The 19,550-nt window shown below is 37.9% G+C and overlaps 1 protein-coding gene across 4 annotated transcripts; it reads left to right on the plus strand.

The window, feature by feature from the left end:
* The first annotated feature begins 4,075 nt into the window (after positions 1-4,075).
* Positions 4,076-18,787, plus strand: LOC131773853 (uncharacterized). Of its 4 annotated transcripts, none has more exons than XM_059089812.2 (4): positions 4,076-4,582; positions 10,165-10,402; positions 11,487-12,000; positions 12,554-18,787. In XM_059089812.2, the coding sequence occupies exons 2-4, from the start codon at positions 10,241-10,243 to the stop codon at positions 17,026-17,028; spliced, it is 5,151 nt and encodes a 1,716-aa protein (XP_058945795.2). In that variant the 5' UTR covers positions 4,076-4,582; positions 10,165-10,240; the 3' UTR covers positions 17,029-18,787. The 4 variants fall into 4 exon arrangements, with proteins under 4 accessions (XP_058945795.2, XP_058945794.2, XP_058945796.2 ...); XM_059089811.2 differs by lacking the exon at positions 4,076-4,582 and adding an exon at positions 6,644-6,822; XM_059089813.2 differs by lacking the exon at positions 4,076-4,582 and adding an exon at positions 6,921-6,939.
* Positions 18,788-19,550: the final 763 nt, after the last annotated feature.

Here is a 19,550-nt window from a genome sequence, read left to right on the forward strand (position 1 = left end):
GGGAAGTCCGACTACAGGCTGCCTCAAGAAAATGAAAGAGGGCGAGACATTCAACTTCCTTTAAGGGCAGAAGTCGGAATTTTTGGAAACTTTCCAGGGATTTTCATAACTCGTTCAGGCAGGAGAACTGCCTCTAGAGATCTTTAGACTAGTAACGAAAGAAGATGATAATTTCATTTCGCAAAAACTTCATACAATTAATGTAAAAATTATTTGACCAGCCTTTTTAGTTGAGAGGTGATAATTGGATGAAACAAGGAAATCAGACAACACTCAGAATTCATAGGTTTTTTCATTTATTCTAGTAAATAAAACGTCGCTACACTGGGTTCCCCGCTGGGGCGAAAGACAGAGAGACAGAGAGAGAGGAGGGGGGGGAACGAGACGAGGGGAAACTCTGGAGGTGGACTAAGTAAGTTGTACTATCGATAACATGGCATGACGTGCAATTACGCAGGCGGAGAGGAAAAATCTCCCCAATGTACTTCCCTTTTCAAAAGTTACGCACTTTTAAGTTAAAATTTCCACTTCCCCTGCGTCATTCAGGAATAAATAGTCAGTAAAAATTTTGACGCGCGAAAATTTGGATCAACGGAAGAGTCTGAGAACTGCACACCTACCCCTCCCCTAAACCAACATAGATCCCGTCGTTTGACTGTTGCTGGGTTAGGGGAGGGGAGGGTAGGCGCGCAGTTGCTCAGATACTGACAGTTGTTTCAGTGATTTGTTTCCCAAGGTTACAGCTTTATATTATTTCCAAATAAAAATCAACTGTATATTTAGCCTGGCTTTTCAATCTTTTTGGTCCCCAAAAAGCAAGGGCCAAGTGCATCTAACGAATTTTCATGGCTTCGATCTGCCACAATCTCTTCTTCTCAAACGAAAAACAGATAAAGATTACTTTGAATGTAGGCTTAACTTAATAAACTGAGTTTAACTAAATTTCAGCTGTATCTGAATTTTACATTGATATTCTTAATTTCGATTAAAAAATCCTAAGTTTACTGTCGTTGTTCACGTCACGTTCATATCAATAGCGATATTCTTCGTTAGTTGTCTCTCGTTTCCAGTTGCCATGGTATCCGAAGTGAAACCATGAGCGAGTATGGCGTCCTAAATTGAATAGGCCTTAGCTTATTGAGACAGCAGGTCTTAAAGCCACATCTTAGCAAAAACACTTTATAAAAAGTATGAAAAATTTTCACTGGAGGAGAGAAATTTTTACAATGGTAGTAAGATAAGAGATTTCTTACTACAAAGTTTTGCGAGCTCTCTACTACTCCGGCGGAACGACTGTGGTTCGACGCATAATATGCAGGTAAACAGCCTTCGGTCGGCTGAATTTTTTTTAAGTGTGAAGAAAATATTTTTGCTTGATTCTTGTGGAATTGTGATTTCCATCTGCTTCAGATTAATGATTACGTTATCTGAAGGAATACGATCGATACGCCCACGTATTTAAGTCTTTTTTTCGATTCCATTTGTAAGATTTAAAATTCTTATCCACTGAAGATTGATCAGTTTTAGATTTCTGGACATATGTGATTGCATTTAACAACTTTGAAAGCGGATTTTTCCATAACAACCGGAATTATGAAAGACTTCCTCAACGGAAGTTAAAATTTTATTACTCAAAGTCAATTTGAACAAATCCTCTTTAGGAGGATAAAAAGATCAAGGAGCTCTGTGTTTCTACAGTTAAGCTACGCTTAATCATGGTCTGCCAATTCATTGGAGAGAAGATATCTCTGTCCAGAATTTTAGCCACAACAGTTCAAGAACGCTTCCCTTTAATCTCGAAAATTTATTCAGTGAGCAGTTTTCGTATTTCCACTATAAGACGAAATAAAATATTTTTATTGAGCACTTGATACTACTCTATTTGTGATTGGTCGCTGCCTATAATCTATCAAAGCATAGACACACGACTGACGTCATCAAGAGGAGAACTTGTATTTTTCACTCTATCCAGCATGGTGCACAGTTTTGGAAATGTTGGCGAAATCACTCCATATAGAACAAGTGGAGATTACGAAAAAAGTGTAACAGTAGGATGAAAAAGATAAACCCTGGAGAGAAAGTATCTGGAAAACATTTGGACTGGAACAATCTTAAAACATTTCCGCGTCAAGGCAAGTTCTATTTTAATTTTTCTGGAATCACTTCAGTTTATTTATCATGCGAAACCAATAGACTCCGTTTTACAGCGTGTTTTACAAGATCACAGAAGACTTCAAAATAGGTGTAACAAGAACATCAAATTCACTTTCCCATGCGATCGTATGATCGAATAAGGCTTTCTTTTTCTTTCCATACCGTCTCATCACCCGTGATTTACATTCTGAGACATGTGAGAAGTTAGGGGTGCGTCACCAGCTGGCAAGATGTTTTTTTCGTTTTGTCGCGAGCGTGGGACAATGAAAACATACTGTGTCCCCACGGGGAATCGCAAATCAGACTTTCTCCGATGCTCTACCATTCAGCCACAGAGACTCTATGGTGAGCAAGGCCAACTACGGAGTTCTTATATGACACACGTCCTGCTTACCACTAGGATCAGCAATGTCGATACCGTCATGTTTTGTATATAGAATAAGAAAGATGGTGGATTTTAATTCCTATCGATCAAAATCTGTTATGTATTAGGTCACATTACATTTCTGAAATTTCGTATTTAAAACAAAGACTGGAACACTTCAATCACATACACGGATGGTTTATTTACTTGAGACAAGTCAACACCAGGTATGTACAACTCTTCGTTTAATTAAGATCCTGTAATAATGATAATGATAACTCATTTTAATTTCATTTTTTATAATATATAATTATATATAATGTGTTATCGACCTTTTTCATAACCTTCTCTTGTCTGCCAGCGTTCTGTCTAAAAAAAAAAAAGGAAAAACAAAAACAGAACTTAAAATTGTGGATACTCCGTAATTGCAGTCAAAGTACTCTTAGAAAATCGGAAAAGAAATCACGACTTTTACCTGTGTGCATACGAAATTTAAATTTTCGCCCTTAAATCAGAGAATATTAAGCTGAAGAGGAGTGTTCATCGTCTACGTTAACAAAATGCTTTTTTTTGAAATCACAATCTCGAAGATACTAGCAGCGCATTTAAGACATCAAAAGCAGTTTTGAGACAATGAGCTTTCAAAACTTGTCTACAACCGTCCAAGTTGAAAGACGAATCGAAGAACTTGCAAAGTGCGAACAGTTTGTATCTCAAAGCAAGCAGTCTTGCACGCGGGAAAAGTTACTCACATCTTCATAATCAGCTTTTCCATGTCTACACCGTGTAAAAAAGCGAAAATGAGCTGATATGAATAGTTCCTGAGTTTCCCCTCTCCGGCGTTCTCCCCCCCTCCCCCCCCTCCCCCCACATATATAAATCCATAAATCCAGCTTGTCAACCAAGAAGCAACGATGTCTTCCCCAGGAAGCTAGAATCAGTCTAAAAAAAAACCGATTACGTTGATGATTGATTGTACGTAGACATAAATTTAAAAAAAGCTGAGTGCTGTAGTCAACTCAAATTGTTTTCTTTTTAACTCAAATCCGACTCGTGGCTCTCAATAAAGTTGATCTTAAAGATTGAGCAGTTAGTGGCTGTCTTTTGTAGAGGCGGAACCAGGAATTTTTTTAAAGGGGGACCGGATGCAAAATTATCTCTTGACCGGCCCGCTCTCACTCCGACCCCTTCCCCCCTCACCCCCTATCCCCCCTCCCCCCCTACTTTCCTATTTTACTGCTTCCTTTTCGCCTACACAAACGAAAAAATCTGCAAGTTAAGCTCTTACATACGATCTTCGTAGTCGTGGCGAGAATTTTGGTGTCAGACGAATAGTAAAAAAACAAAAACAAAACAAACCAAAAAGATAACACGAAATAGGTGAGGAGCTCTTAGATCCTCCCCCTAGAACTGCTCCCTTACTGCTCTGCCTATCTTGCTGATGGACGACAGTACGTCTAGAATAAACTGGACAGGTGCCAAATATGACATCACTCTCGAGGAAAGTGCTGCTGGAACGTAAAACCTATTTTATTAGTGTTTGAACCCGGTTGATCCGCTGTTCAAGACGTCACGTCTGTTACTTTTAAGTATTTTTTAGTGCTTTTCTCTGTGGTTCATCGACTTCCGCTGTTGTCGATATCCACGACTTCAAAAAACTTTTTTATCTCACGAAACTCTACTGCAACATCAAAAAATTTGGTTCTTGAACATAACGAGAGCAAAAAATTCGACTCTCTATCGTAGAATCAAGCCTGTAACTACAAGAAACTATTGCCCAAAAAGGAAAATCAGCGAAACAGAAAGAACTGATAATACTGGCTTTAAATTCCCCGAAGCATAACTTTCCTTTCTCTGTCAACGGTCGGTCAAGTTTGCATCCACGCGACTCGGAGTTGACATCGCGACGTCATGAAGGCCTCTGAGCTTCATAAGCGGATGTATCATTTTGTTGTCTGAAGAAACGGGTTGTTATCGGCCGAAAAAGAAACGTTCTTAGCGGTGTCTTTCATAAAGCGGTTAGCCTCGGAACACGCCTGAAGGGGAACTCGGTGAATTGAAAAAGTAAGTAGTTGATCAATACTGATTGTCTTGCAGTTGGAATTGTGCCCGTTAGTTTAGCTTTTGATAATAATCTTACATAATCAGTTACATGAATTCATCACACGCAACTAGTACTGGTTTCATCGGTAATCGACTGGCCCCTGGAAGATATTTGTAGCACTGCTTAGTACTATAATTGATCAAGAGAAGGCAGGCACACTACTTATGAATACTAAGAGTCACTCGAGCCCCTTTAGATGAAAAACTCTGAGAGATCACGTACGCCCTTCAATTAAGTTTTGTAAACACAACTGCCACGGGTAACGAGACCGACATACCCACGCCATTGTCTTAAAGATATTGGTCCATTCGCAATTTTATCGAATTGATTTTATTCTAAAATTGAATAGAATCGTATGTGAAAGAGGTGTCTGCTCATAACTGCCTCGTGCGAAATGCTAAAGAATGAAGGCGGAAACTTCCACAAACTGCCGTAATCAAGGAAACTAACTTTAAACGAAACAACTTTGGAACCACTTTTAAAGATATTAAAGATTAATAAGCTATAATTTTGACTCCAAAATGCCAGACACGAACAGAAGTGTCACTGTATTAGAGGTTTTTTTAAGCTCTTTGTCGAAGGATGGACGACCTGTGTTCGGCTTGGTAGAAAACTCTCTGCAAAGAAAATATTCCCACGGAGCAAGAAACTTAGGGGAAATTCCTCCAAACTTTTTGAATCTCTTACTTATCTTCAAATGAGCTAAGAAATTTCTCTGCTCTCCAATATCAGCGAAAAATTCTGAGGTTGCCTCAAACAACACCAATATTGCTCTTTGGTTTAAGATGTTGCGTCTTCTGCCAGAAAGACTCGAAAACAAAAACGAAGGAAAGAAATACTTCAATTAAATGTACACTTAATCAGTACCTCAGTTGATATTCATCAGTAGCAGGACGGAAAGCGTTGCCTTCATCCGTTATTTTTGCAAGATCGTTATGAAAGATAGCGTGATCAAACTATTGTCCGTTTTCTAGGCAAATCTTCGCGTGTGGAAAATTTCGTATTGGTTCCATACTTCCTCGGATAATCCGTTTTATTTAAGAATTGCTGAGAGAGAATACGCAACTCGTCACTTGTAATGTTCACAAATTAACAGATTCATAGCTTTCCCAACAGGAACTCAGCACGTTCGCATTGGATATGAAATCTTTATCTGTCAGCGAAATCTTCAATTTCTATTTTTTTTAAACTGGTAAGAAATAACCTACGAGAACCCTTCTGCAAAGATTTGCTGTGACACCAATATAGATCGTAAATGCTGCTAATGCGTTTAACATGGGTATCATCAAGTTGTCTTTGAAGCAAAAATTGTAACAGATTTTGTTTTAATCAAGCTATAAATTTTGTATGCGTCAGCAGTATTCCTCCTGTAGCGATAAAACTGACATATTTTTGCTAAAATTGAAAGTTTTGCAATAGGATTGCCCCCTAACGTCAGAAATAGAGCGTTTCGCTGATATTTTGAAATTAAAAATTAAATGGTAATGATGATAATTTTTTTATTTAACAATAGTTTTTAACGTGCAAACCTTTGTGAAACAATTCTGAAGACGTGTTGTGAACAACCACAGAGATGCCAATGACACAGAGAAACATTTTCTCGCCCACTATTTCTACTAAAAGGTATTAAATAAGTTTGCAAACAAATCCATTATCTCTGCAATATTTTCCTTGCGGTGTGAGGGCTCACCGCAAAAATTCCCTCACTCTTCCGGTAAAACAACGGAAAACTTTCTGCTTGTCTGAGCCGTACCGAGGAATCAGCCCTGAGGCTAAACGCGCTAGAAAGGCGTTGTTATTGAAAAGTTTCGTTTACAGGTCAATGTATGGGCAGTAATTAGAGAAGCATCTATAATATTTTTAGCAACCTTAATGCTAATCAAATACAAGTTCGGTCAATGTGATCAGTGAAGCAGTCCACCGCAGAGTTTTGTTATACGAAATTCCATGCGCTGATTGGTCGGCGGTGTATCACGATGTCAAGAATGTGTCAATCAACGCCAGCTGTTTAGTGAAGATCGGAAACGCGTCGCCTCACGATAAACACACCTTTGGTGCTTTCGAGGTAGTTTCAGTACAAAAGTCAATTATTACACAATCTGGAGGATCTTGTTAGGAGGTCTTAAAGTACAGAACTTGTTTAAGTGCGGAAGTTCATTCTGTTTGACTTTGTCAACGAAGACTGTGGGTCGAAAGTAAGGTGAGATTTTGCCAAGATCAAGAAGTCAACCCTATGTTTTATTTGTTCGACGGCTGCATAACGATAGCGAGTCCTTGACTGTGATTGGATTTGTCTTTTACCGCTTTTATTAGTAAGGTAAATCTTTCAAAAGTGCCAATGGATATGAGTTTTTAAGACGCACCGATTGCGTCTCAGAGATTTGCTCTGAGAGAACAGAAAGCGAAATTATGGAGACCGCAAATGAGCAAATTTTGTCCTCTTTGCAAAATTTTTGTGCGCTAACTTTATAAAACGTTTTGGAAATTTAGCGGGAAGTCGTTCCTCTAAAATTCTGATGCTTTTGCAGCAAAGAAGCAGAAAATATATGCCTAGTGTGAGCTTTAGTATTGATAATAGAGGTAATTCTTGAAGTAAGTGAATGCTCTATAGTGGTGATGCATCAAAGATATCACTGGTAGAGGATTGGATGGAAGCTGCTCACCTTGCCTTTGAATGCTCGAAATTACTTGTCAACGACGTTTTGATACACTTGAAAAACATTGATACGTTGAATAATTTCACGGTTACCTATGGTTCTTTTCCTCAGAGATATTAATTTTTGTTTTTGCTCCAGAACACGCTCGAATTTTGTCAAGAGCTGATTAAAATTCTCTGCTCAAATTTCTCATTTGCGCGTCCGCTTTGTTGTCATTTATCATCAAAATTATGCAAAAAAGATTACTTGAATATAAATGAACTTTTACAAATTAAAATTATTATTCTGCCGGTGTATATTGGAAGTGTTTACATTTGCGCTTCAAATTTCGTTTTAAGAGACCAGTCAATATCGAAAAAGAGCTTGAAAAAATTCACAGACTTTTCCTCTGCCGGACTTCTGAAACCTTGGGGATTAAAAAGTTTTATCGCGGTTTTGAGGAGATGACATGACTTCTTCTAAAGGTAATTCTTGAACTTTACAAAACACCGTGTTTTGCTTGTCATGCTATCCTTCAACAAGCAAGAGGGCGTGAGTTTTCGTCGACAGCAGGGAGTTGACTGTATTATTAGTGAAGAATTGTTAAATCGTGGCATTGATCAAGAAATCTGTCGAAAATTGTGGCCAAAATGCTAGAAGGAACAATATGGGGAAAACAGACTGGCCAACACATCATATTTAGCCATTGTTTCGTCTCGTTGACTGATAAGATCGATTTTGAATGTGTTTACGGCTCTCACAGAATTTGCTCGCTGTTTAGTACTTGACGGTTTGACGTTTTAAGCGAAAGGAAAAGTCACGCAATTAATTTTACTCTGTGGATTGCAATTGGCGTAAAGCTTTCACTATATCATTGGATTATTCCAGAAGGTTAAATTTGTATTTCGATCTTCGAACCCGATGACTGTGAATTTTAAATGGATGGTGAGTATAAATTAGAATATTTAAAAAAACACCAGGGCAAACTGACTTGAGAAGGTCATTGCCGTGTTAAACGCGTTCGGAGATTGTTGATCGATATGAAACGAGATTACAAAATGGTGTTAATTAGCTTCTAATGAGGATGGCATCGAGAACATTTTCGTACGAAAGAATTATTCCAAGCACAATAAAAAATGATCTTTTAGTATTTATAGAGGAAATATCTTGAAGAAATGTCACTCGCATTTTATTTGGGAAGACATAAAAACTTTGAACAGCGTTGGACAGATTTTTAAGCGGCTTGGTTTCATTTCGGTTATCTCAGCATTTTGATCAAATATTCAAAATCAGATATTTTAGGCACAAGCGACAGTCAACGAGGAAATCAAGGCGAACTAGAGGCAAATTGAATGTAGATATTGTTATTCATTTAACACCAAACTCTTTCAATGTCCTAATGAAGTTTTATATCGTGTGATGAAGTCGATGAAGTAATTTGAAATTGACTTGCGTATTAAAATTAAAGTTTTGAACTTGCTGGTTTAATTGTTAGTATTAATGATTAAAGAGGCGCTCTTTTAAATTTAATTAAGAAAATTGATTTCATAGGCTTAAGTTTTTTGTGGACTTAGCATTTAATGTGGGATTATTTGAACACACATTATCCTTTTGTCATATCATTATATGAAAATATCGCCAAGTTTTATTGCCTCAGGACTTTGTACTTAATTCAGTTAATTAACTTTGAGCTTGAGTCAAATTTAACTATTTCAAAAAAATGTTAAAATTTTTCAGCAAGTAATAACATATTTCTGGTTATGAAAAATTAATGATTGATGCAAACTGTGCATGTAATTTCATGACTGTGGAACTACCAGAGTTTCTCACCACAAAAAAAGCATGGATTTAAAACATGGATTCTAAGATACGGTTAAAAATGACTTACTTTAACTGCAGTTTGGGGGTTTTCACTCTCTAAGGAGGTAAACCGTTTTGCAATGGATAATTTGATTTTTAACCTTTCTAATTTATATGAAGACAAGGGTGATCTTGGCAGTAATGAAATACATGGCATTCATATATCACAGTCATTCTCTCTGATTTGTGTGAGCATCTTTTCACAAACCAGGAGAAGCATTCCCCTTTATTACTATGGCTCTCATGTAGAATACAATTTAACCTTGTTGCTATTGTTGACTTACAAATTCTTTTAAAGCTATAAATGTTTAGTTCCTCGCAGATAGGTGATACGTTGTGGTTTTTTTGTCTTCAAATAACCTAAATGAAATCCTTTACCTTATTATGTATGATCAGAATTTCTGTGGTAATCTTTGATACTCAGGGGTTTGTTGAAATAATATGAAATCAGGGGCAGCTACTAAAAAACTTTCCAAATTCCTGCTGCATGATTGTTGCCTCTTTGCTATGGATGTGAGAGAAATATTATCTATTTCAAAAAACAAGTGTTAATAAGTCTACCATTTCTTTTCATGGATCAACTTGTTTAAGTCTGTGATCACTTCTCAAACAAAAGACATTGTTGTTTTGGGCTGGGTTTGACAATAGGGTTAAAATGCAGTCTTAAATTGGCTGAATATGTTTCAATAAGTCTATTATACTAAGCATATCTCTCATTTTTTTCTCGTGGGATCATTTACTTGTCCTCTCAAAGAAGATATCATTATGTATGGCGCAATTAACCAAAGTGTGGGCAGCTTGACCCACAGAAGTTTTTGAGGCAATGGCATGTACACTCACTTAAAACCTTTTACACTAATTTAACCATCACACCTTTCTCGTCCTAGTTGAGGTCTATTTTGAGATGAATCAAATATTGCATGCATCAATCCTATTGTTTATAAAATCCTTGTGAAAGGATCAAGTCCTTTATCCATAAGCTAACTTAATTATCATAAAAAGGTTGAATTATAAAAAGTAAAGTAATGTGATTTATTTTTTCACAGATACATCAATGTGCAGATAAATTTCAAACTTTAGGAGACCAAGTCAAGAGTTGTTTAAAGATTTTTCACCAGAAAAATGAACTTCAGAGTATACATTTTTTGCCTCTGCATAACACTAATATGTGGTAAAGAACTGCTGGAAGGGCAATACAGGAGGCTGCCAAATGCCATAGCTGTTGTTGGAAGACCTTTTGAGTATAATTTACCCCCCTGGGATGGCAGCCAACAGCAATATAAGGTATGTTGAAGCAGATCAACAGTGAATTGGATATCACATAATCCAAGAACTTGTAGCAGCATTGAACAAAGTATTACAACATCAAATATACCTGCTCTTTGAGTTTAACTCTTAAACTCCCGAGATCAGATTGTTAATTCTCCCCTCTAGCTGCTACACATTTCCTTGTCAATTAGTTACATGAATTTGGGGTTAGATCAAGGTAACAACTTCTACCTGATAAGCATAAGTATTCTTATCAACTATTTGCTGAATATGGCATGGATATTATAGGGAGAAGTTAGATGATAATCACTTCTGGAAGGTAAAGGGTTAAGTAAAATATAAGCTCTGAATGTGAGATTGTACACACATTGCTGGACTTAACACTTTCACTCTCAAGATCTCATTTGTAATTCTCCTTACAGTCCATTATACATTTCTGATAATGTTTAAGTTCTGAGGATATAGTATTAGATCAAATAGTAATCCCCTAACTTATGTTTTCCTGTATTCTCCTCACATGTCTGCTTAATATTATACTGGTATTCTAAAGAGAAATTCTGTCTTGGTCACTCATGGGAGTTAAGGGGTTAATCTTAAAGTCTTCACTAAATTGTTTTCAAAACTGGGAAACACCAGGAGTCTGCACTAGTTTTATTCTTACTTTTCAAGCATAAAAACCTAGTAGGGTTATGAAAAAATTTAATTTTTTTTTTCATCAAGCAGGATTATCAATAAATTGTCATGACAGTTGAAGATAAAGTTAATGTAAATATGAGAAGCAGGTTATGTCGCAAAACTTCAGTACATGATATCAGTGAAACCTTCAGCTACTGTAATGGTTGTAAATTGTTTCTTTTCTCTATCCTGGGTGTTCAGTTTCATTAATCATCTTTAAATCACAACAAATTTGTGTGAAATAAGTGTAAATTATATGCAAATATTATTTTAAGGAGGCTCTTCATTCTTTAGTAGCACTCAAACTTCATCTAAACTCTTTTCAGTAATATTGGCATGTTGTAAAATGGCAGCCAACTGCAAAACATGGCAAGGCCTTTGTCAAATTTTTCTCATTATAGATATTTGTTACTGTTTTCTGTAGGCCTTAGAAAAAGGTAAAACAGTTCTACCCAAATGGCTGTCATTTGATGAAGCCAGTAACAAACTTCTTGGTGTACCATTATGGCGTGACAAAGGTACAGTTCAAGTTGAAATCCAGACAAGGCATGGGGACTGGAAAGCTGAACTCTCAATCACTGTTCAAGATTTGCATACAGTCTTGGAGAACAAGTTCATCCTATCAAACGAGACAAAGATACCATCCTTTGCCGAACCCAAATGCACCAATGGAATACCTGTAGCAGTTGCTACTGTGCAGTTTGATCTTCATATTGATAAACTGTATGGAGAGGACAGAATAAATCTCATGAGAAAATTGTCTGACTTTGCTGATGTAGGCACAATGGAGCTTCACATGGCAGTTGGCAAGGGATACAGCACAGCATTCGGCTTGAAAGACATCATGACGGTTACAGCAGGGCCAGGAAATGTGGCAGATTCCAAGCAGCCAGGTGTGGTGATCTCTTGGAAAATTGGCTGTGGAATTGACCTGTCAGGTATGTAGTCAGAAGGATCATTAACACTATCATTCCCACGAGTGACTAAAAAGGAATTTCTCCTCATGGTATCAAAACAATGTAAATCAGAATTGTGTTGACAAGAGAAAGTAATATCAGCCATATTACATTCTTTGAGCTAGGAGTTAATCCTCAGTGCTGATATTACGAGAAATGCCTGGCAGACTGTGAAAAATTGACACTTAGTTCTTGAGAGTGAACAAGGATATAACCCTTTACATCCTAACATCAGTATGCATATTCTCCACACTGTTCTCTACACATTTCCTAAGATGCTGACAAGGAGACTTTGTTTAACAATGGAGAGCTTTTTTCAGTTGGTGATCATTTCCTTTAGTCTCGTTACCTTAATGTTTAATTTAGGGGTGATATAGTAAGAGGAAGTTGGATACTAGTCACTCTTAGGGTTTAAAAGGTTAAGGTAGGTCTCAGGCTTGTGTAGCATCCAGAACATACTAGACATGTTCTAAGCTAAATAATTTGATGTTGTTCACACTGATGTTTTTGTTTGTTTGTTTGTTTTTTTTTCAAGGAATGCATGTGGCATCTCTTTTAAAGTCCAGTTCTGAGCATGGGTCATTTAAACAAGCCTTGAAGGCACCTGTCAGTGGGTGGCATATTGCCACAGGACAACCTAAAATTAAGCAGAAAAGGGGGCGCAGACAAGCTCCCAATCTTATGCCAACTCCAACGTGGACCAACATGATGCCTACTCCAACAAGTATGACAGCTCCACCAACTATTTCAGTGACACGCACTACGATAACTTCAACACCAACAATCACTGTTGACACAGAAGCGCCTAAACTTCTTAACCCAATCCCCACAATATCTGTTTTCTTAGGGATAGTGACTCGCTACAAAATCCCTGAGGACACATTTGTAGATACATGGGAAGGTGTATTCACAAGAGATTTGCGACTGGATATGAGGCATTTTAATGGATCACTTGAAAGCAAACTGCCACCTTCATCATGGATATTCTTCGATTCAAGCACACAAGAAATTTATGGCCTGCCCTTTGGTAATGACTTCACAGGATCACACCACTTTATTATCAGGGCAGCAGATAAAGCTGGAAATATTGCTTCACAGAACATTACTGTAGAAGTATCAAATCGCAACCTCATGTACAATCATCAGTTTACAATTGTCCTGAACTATAACTATGAGGAATTCATGAACAATGTGAATATTCGTCTGCTGTTGATAAATAAATTAGCAAATTACTATGGCTATGACAACTCCAAGCTACATGTTTCATCCTATACATACATGCACGGCTATCTTTTTTTCACCTTCCAGTTTGAGTCGTTAACCTTGGATTGTAATAGTAGAGAATTAAAGAATCTTGTGGATGGCTTTGGAAAAAGCAAACTGAATCCTGAATTTCAGAAACATCTTCTTCCACAGTTTGATATCAAGTATGGCTATCATGGAGGCATTGGGCCTTGTAAACCAACTTCGCAGCCCAACACTAAACCTGTTGTACACCAAGCACTTGGCCAGCTGAATGTCTATTTGGGACAAGGAATGCGCTACAAGATCCCATGGGACACATTCTTTGATAAGGAAGACTATTACACACCCAGTTTAACCCTAGAATTAAGAACAAAAGACGACAAACCTCTACCATCATCGTCATGGATAAATTTTGATGCTTCTCAACAAGAAATTTATGGCCAACCCATTGATGTAAGCTCTCTTGGATCACAAGAGTTTCGTTTGTTTGCCATCGACAGTGATGGATTGCAAGCATTTACCAATGTAAAGCTGTCAGTTGTAGATGACACCAACCGTTATAATCACGATTTTGGTATTGCTCTCAATGCAGATCATCACACATATGAAAACTTGATTGAAAATGCTGAAAACAGAGTGTTGCTGGTAGAGGCGATAGCTAATTACTACAACCTAAACCTTGGACATGTACGCATTTTCAAATTCCAACATGGCCCATCTTTCCATTTCAGATTTGATTCTATCCCATATGATGACTGTAAGAATACCCTTTTACAAAGAATTATTGGTGGATTCTGGAAAAGTAATGAGATAAACCCAGAATTTGTAAATGCGCTCAACGACAACAATTTCATTGTTGACACTGGTTACTACTTTGTCATTGGACCATGTGAAGACCTCAGTCCCCCCAAAGGAGGACCACCAAATTTTGTTGGAGATCGTATCAGGGAAGAAATGTATCTAGGGCAAGCACTATTCTTCCAAATACCTCATAAAGCATTCTTTGATGAGCAGGACTTTTATACACCTAACTTAAAGCTGAGCCTAAAAACAACAGAGAACAAGGGTCTTCCATCACCTTTTTGGATTTACCTTGACACTGAAAAACAAGTCATTTACTGTTTGCCCAAGAGTATCAGCACAGTGAAGAGAAATAGATTTGAACTAATTGCAACAGATAGTCATAAACAGGATGGAGACGGCTCCGTGATAATAACAGTCAAGAATGACCCAGGCAGTTACGACTACAAATTCTCTATTCGTATTAAAGACTACTCAGCAATTAAGGATGATGTTGTGATAATGTTTCAATTGTTGCAAAAAATTGCCAGATACTATGGATGGAACTATCAAAATGTGAGGGTCTTCAGGCAAGAATCTGAGGGTTTTTTCACATTTGGATTTGATACCATTCCTTCAAATGACTGTGATGGTGAAATCTTTCAAAAGGTGAAAGATGGGTTTTGGGCAGGCACAAAGCTGAATTCCAACTTTCAGAAGGCCCTTCGTCCTGAGTTCCATGTAATTACAGGATTTTACACTTGTCTGAATTCTTGCTCTTGCAACACACCACCAGTAGTATTGAACCCCATCAAAAGCCAGTCAGTGTTTGAAGGGCAAGCCTTGGTGTTTTCCATCCCAGGAGAGACCTTTTATGATAAAGAAGATGGATACAATCTGGCCTTGAGCTTAAAAACAGAGACAGATGAGGAGCCCTCAGCTTCATGGATCCTCCTTGATAAACAACAAATAAAACTGCTGCCAATTGACAAGAACAAAATTGGAACGCACAAGTTTGAACTGATAGCAACAGACAAAGAAGGTTTGGAAGGTCGTGATGAAATTGAAGTGAACGTTCTAGATGACAGAAGGCTATATAACCACATGTTTAGTATCAAAATTGAAGATGGATCTGCCGGGTTTGATGCCAATGGCAGAGTTAATTTTGTGCGGTTACTTGCCAACTACTTTGGTGTGAACTTAAAAAATGTCAGTGTCCGCAGCTATGGCTTATGGCCAGCTGTTCACACAACTTTCCAGTTTGTCCAGACTAACCAAAAGTGTGATAATCCAGAATTGCGACGGTGGAGAGCCAAGTTTATGAAAAATGGACAATTAAATACAGAATTCAGTGATGCGCTCAGACCTAACTTTCAAGTTGTGTCTGGGTCATTTGAATTTAAGGATATCTGCCAACCAAGTCCAGGACCCGATACTGCACCAGAATTATACAATCACATTGACCGCCTCAATGTATACCAGGGACAGGGTCTACGATTTTTCATTCCAAGTGACACATTCTTTGACAAGGAAGATTTCTTCACACCAAATTTGACGCTGGAAATGCAGACAATCAATGGTAATGCACTTCTCCAAACATCTTGGATCCTCCTCAATTCTTCCCGCCAAGAAATCTATGGTTTACCTTCTGATGTTGACTCCATTGGATTACATGAGTTTTTGATGGTGGCAGCTGACAAGGAAGGAAGTAAGGCATATGATGCGTTTGAAGTAAGAGTGCTTGAAGACATTGTACGCTACAACCACAAGTTCAACATTTTGATAGACTATGACAATATTACCTTTATGGATAATGTTGGAGTAAGAGTTATCTTGTTGGAGAAGATAGCAGATTACTTTCATGTAAACTTCACCAGTGTCCGAGTGGCTGGCTACACCCCAGGGGTACTCTTTTCCTTCTATTTTGATTTCATTCCCTATGAGGACTGCTCAAATTCTTTACTGACAGAACTTATAGATGGATTCTGGTTTGGCTCAGAACTAACTCCACAGTTTGTAACTGCATTAGGTCCAGAATACAGAGTCATATCTGGATCCTTCGAGATTCTTCCTCCTTGTAGCCCTATTAAACCAGAATATCAAGAAGCGATTGGTGACCGCCCTGGAGGAATATGGTGGACTTATGCAATCATACCTGCCATTGTACTTGCCATTGTTCTCCTTCTCATTGGGTGCTGTGTTTTGCTTTTCATGGGATGTTGCAGAAAGCAGAAACTCACAGGGGCAGAGAAGACAACTTTTATTTACAGGCGAAAGCCAGTTGTTCTTCAGGAAGAATATGAGATCAAGGAACAACTACTGAAGCAGCCAATTGTCTTGTCAAATGAAAAACCACCAGTGCCCCCTGCGTTTCCCCACAGCCCTGTCCTAAGTGGTGACAGAACTCCACTCCTGATGGAGGAAACAAAGTCAGTAGCTTACCAAGCACCAACATTTCTGTCTAGTAAACAAATGTCAAGTGGTGGTGCTGGTGGTGCTGGTGGTGGTGGCGGCAGTGGCAATGCAGGATTTGTGGCAAATGGTGCAGGAGGAGGAGGTGGAGGAGGAGGCGGAGGAGGAGGAGGTAGTGCGGTGGCTGGTGGTGGTTTCAGTGCATTTAGTGGGGCGGCTGGTGGAGGAGGTGGTTTTGGAGGTGCAGGTGGTGGTAGTAGCAGTGCAGCTGCTGGTGCTGGAGGAAGTGGCAGTGCAGCTGGTGGCGGTGGAGCTGTTGTGGGAGGCAGTAGTATGTCTGGTGGTGGTGCAGGAGGAGCTGGTGGTGCAGGTGGAGCAAGTGCTAGTGGTTTTGGAGGGGGTGCAGGAGTTGGGGCTGTTAGTTTTAGTATGGCTTCTGGTGGTGGTGGAAGTGGTTTCAGGCAAACCTCATACAGCTACAGTTACAGCAGCAGTGGAGGCAGTGTATCCAGTGGAAGTCGTAAGGCAGCCTATGCAGGCTACAGACTACCCCCGGCCTATGTGCCACCATGAGCTCAATAGAAGAGAAGTTTCTATGCATTACATTTGGGTAGTAAAACTGTTGAAAGAAACATTTTTACCTACCAAAACATGTTTGCAGTTGCATTAAGGTGGCAAAATATGGAATAATATGCAAAGGAACATTCTGAAGAAAGCTGAAAACCTCCTGTCAGGAATGCTGCTTGTTATAAGGAATATATATCAACAAGGACTTTAGTGAATGTTTCTATAGCTTTTTTATTTGTTGATTGTGGCGCACATGTCTGTGAAGTTAATAACACCAATTATTTAATAAGCAAAGAAACCACAAAAGTGAATACTGCCAAGGATTATTCACTGTAAGTGATATTAAGGCAAGTAAGAGTGTACGAGTTCTAATTTTTGCATGATTGAACTTTAACTCCCAAGATCTGATTAATTTGTCATTCTCCCTTTTAACTTTTACACAATTCTTTGAAAGCTTGTTTGGAGAATTTGATATTCTATGGCAACAGCCTTAAGCTGATAAGGTTGCATATTCTCATCACATCTTGGCTGGATAATGTATAGAAAGTGTTTGGTGTTTGAGAATCCATAAAGTAACTGCTTGTTGAAGTTCTCTTAGGAAACTGGTAGTTGCTACTGTTTGCTCTTAAGAAGTGAAATTTAGAGCTTCTAACAAGAATTTGCATATACTGTTATTAAGAAAATGGTGTAAAATTTCTTAATTTTGGATATTTAGGGTGCAGATATTTGCAGTAATAAGTACAAGTTAGTGGTTAAACTTAAAAGAGCCAATGCTTGGAATTAAATTGCACTTTTCAATAATTTCAAGTATGCTAAAAAAAAAGGCTATTTTAAATTAATTTTTTTTTGTAGAAAAAATGTATGGAAGAAAGTCTTTAGTGGCAACATAATTATCTTATTTGAACGGAATGTCACATTGTCCAGCAGTTATTATTATTATTGTATTTATCAAAGGGCCTGTCATTCATTTATTTGATGTTAAAATTACTTTGATCAAACACAACCAGTGCAGGAAATTTTTTTTCTGTTATTTGGATTTATTATTCTTAGTTTCACAATGTAGATATAATTTCAATTGTAGTGGTGTCTTCACAAGATGAAGACAATCAGTTTTGTACGCTTTAAACTTTGTGTTGTACATCTGAAGTAACTATACTGTGAGACAAACAATAATAGAGTCTGACATGCCATTTATCTGTGGTGTGTGTGAGTGAAACTTTTACTGTCTTTATCAGTAATGAATGTTTTACATCAGTGAACAGTTAAAATCTTTTGATGACATTGGCATTACTACAATTTTCCTGTTATTATTTGTTAAATATTGTTATGTCCATAAAAAAGCTGTTTCACAGTATGGTTCATAATTATAGTCTTAAAAAGCAGACTGTTCAAGTAGTATAATTAATTGAAGTAATTCATTCATCAGATTGTTTCTTGGATATATTGGAAACCATAGGAAGTAGATTATTTGTATCTATTGATGAAAGCTTTGACAATTTTATGTTCAGGTCTCATTAACAGCTGATTTTTGTAGCATTAGGGTTGTTGTTGGAACTTCCTGAGTTGCACTGACTTAGGATGCCATAGTTTGACAGTGAATCTTGTTCATGCCTTTGCTTGTAAATTTAACATGAATCTATCGTTTGAACTGTAAACAGTTCAGTGTGGTGAAAAAGTTCTTGCGTTTAAAGTATGACTTCTGCTTTTGGAAATGCTTTGCCTATGGCAATTTTGGAAAAAAAATAAACTTCAAATGTTCAATGTACTTTCTTCGACACTTTTTGGTGTTCAAATAGTTTCCTCACAAATGTTTTTGTCAATAGATCAGCCATCTATAGTGAGCGGAAGAATTTAGGTTAGCATGAGTTGTTAAGGGCAACAGAAAGTTGTAACATATTGGCCCACCCTTAAAAAACTAGCACCACTCCAGCTATTTCCTAACAATTTTCAGTCGCCACTATTACTGCAAACGAATACAGGAAGGGTGAGCAGAAGTACAGCGCCGTGTGGTTGTGACCTAGAAAAGTAGAATTATAACTTGATTTCCGCAGCCATGTTGAAGGAATAGCATCCCAAACGTAATGTTGCTACAAAGTCTGATTTTGTTTTACAAATGTTAAGCCTGAAAGCGACAGTTTCTATAACATACCTTCACCCGCTCCTCTTGACGAGTAGCCTTGCTCCCAGAGTGCAAGCGAGACTTCGAGGACTACGTGCTTTGAACGATTGGAAAGTCAGGAATATGTGTCTGGAACACGCGTCAGGAACTCGTGGGATTTTAGAACGAAAAAAATTCTCAGAATAATCTAAGAAACTCGCAATACTTGAAAATGAAATTAAAATATAGATTTAGCTTCTCTGCGGAAATCACTCGAGATTCTCAGACGACCACAATGAAAATATGTTCAGACTGTAACCACAAGCCGCAATTTTCTGTAAGTTATGCAGGCATTACCCTCCTCCCGAGATCCGGAACTCCCGTTCCTTTTAATAGGATAATAAGTAAAATCCTAAACACACTTGTGGTC

This window comes from Pocillopora verrucosa, chromosome 14 (genome assembly GCF_036669915.1).
Source record: "Pocillopora verrucosa isolate sample1 chromosome 14, ASM3666991v2, whole genome shotgun sequence".
NCBI lineage: Eukaryota > Metazoa > Cnidaria > Anthozoa > Scleractinia > Pocilloporidae > Pocillopora > Pocillopora verrucosa.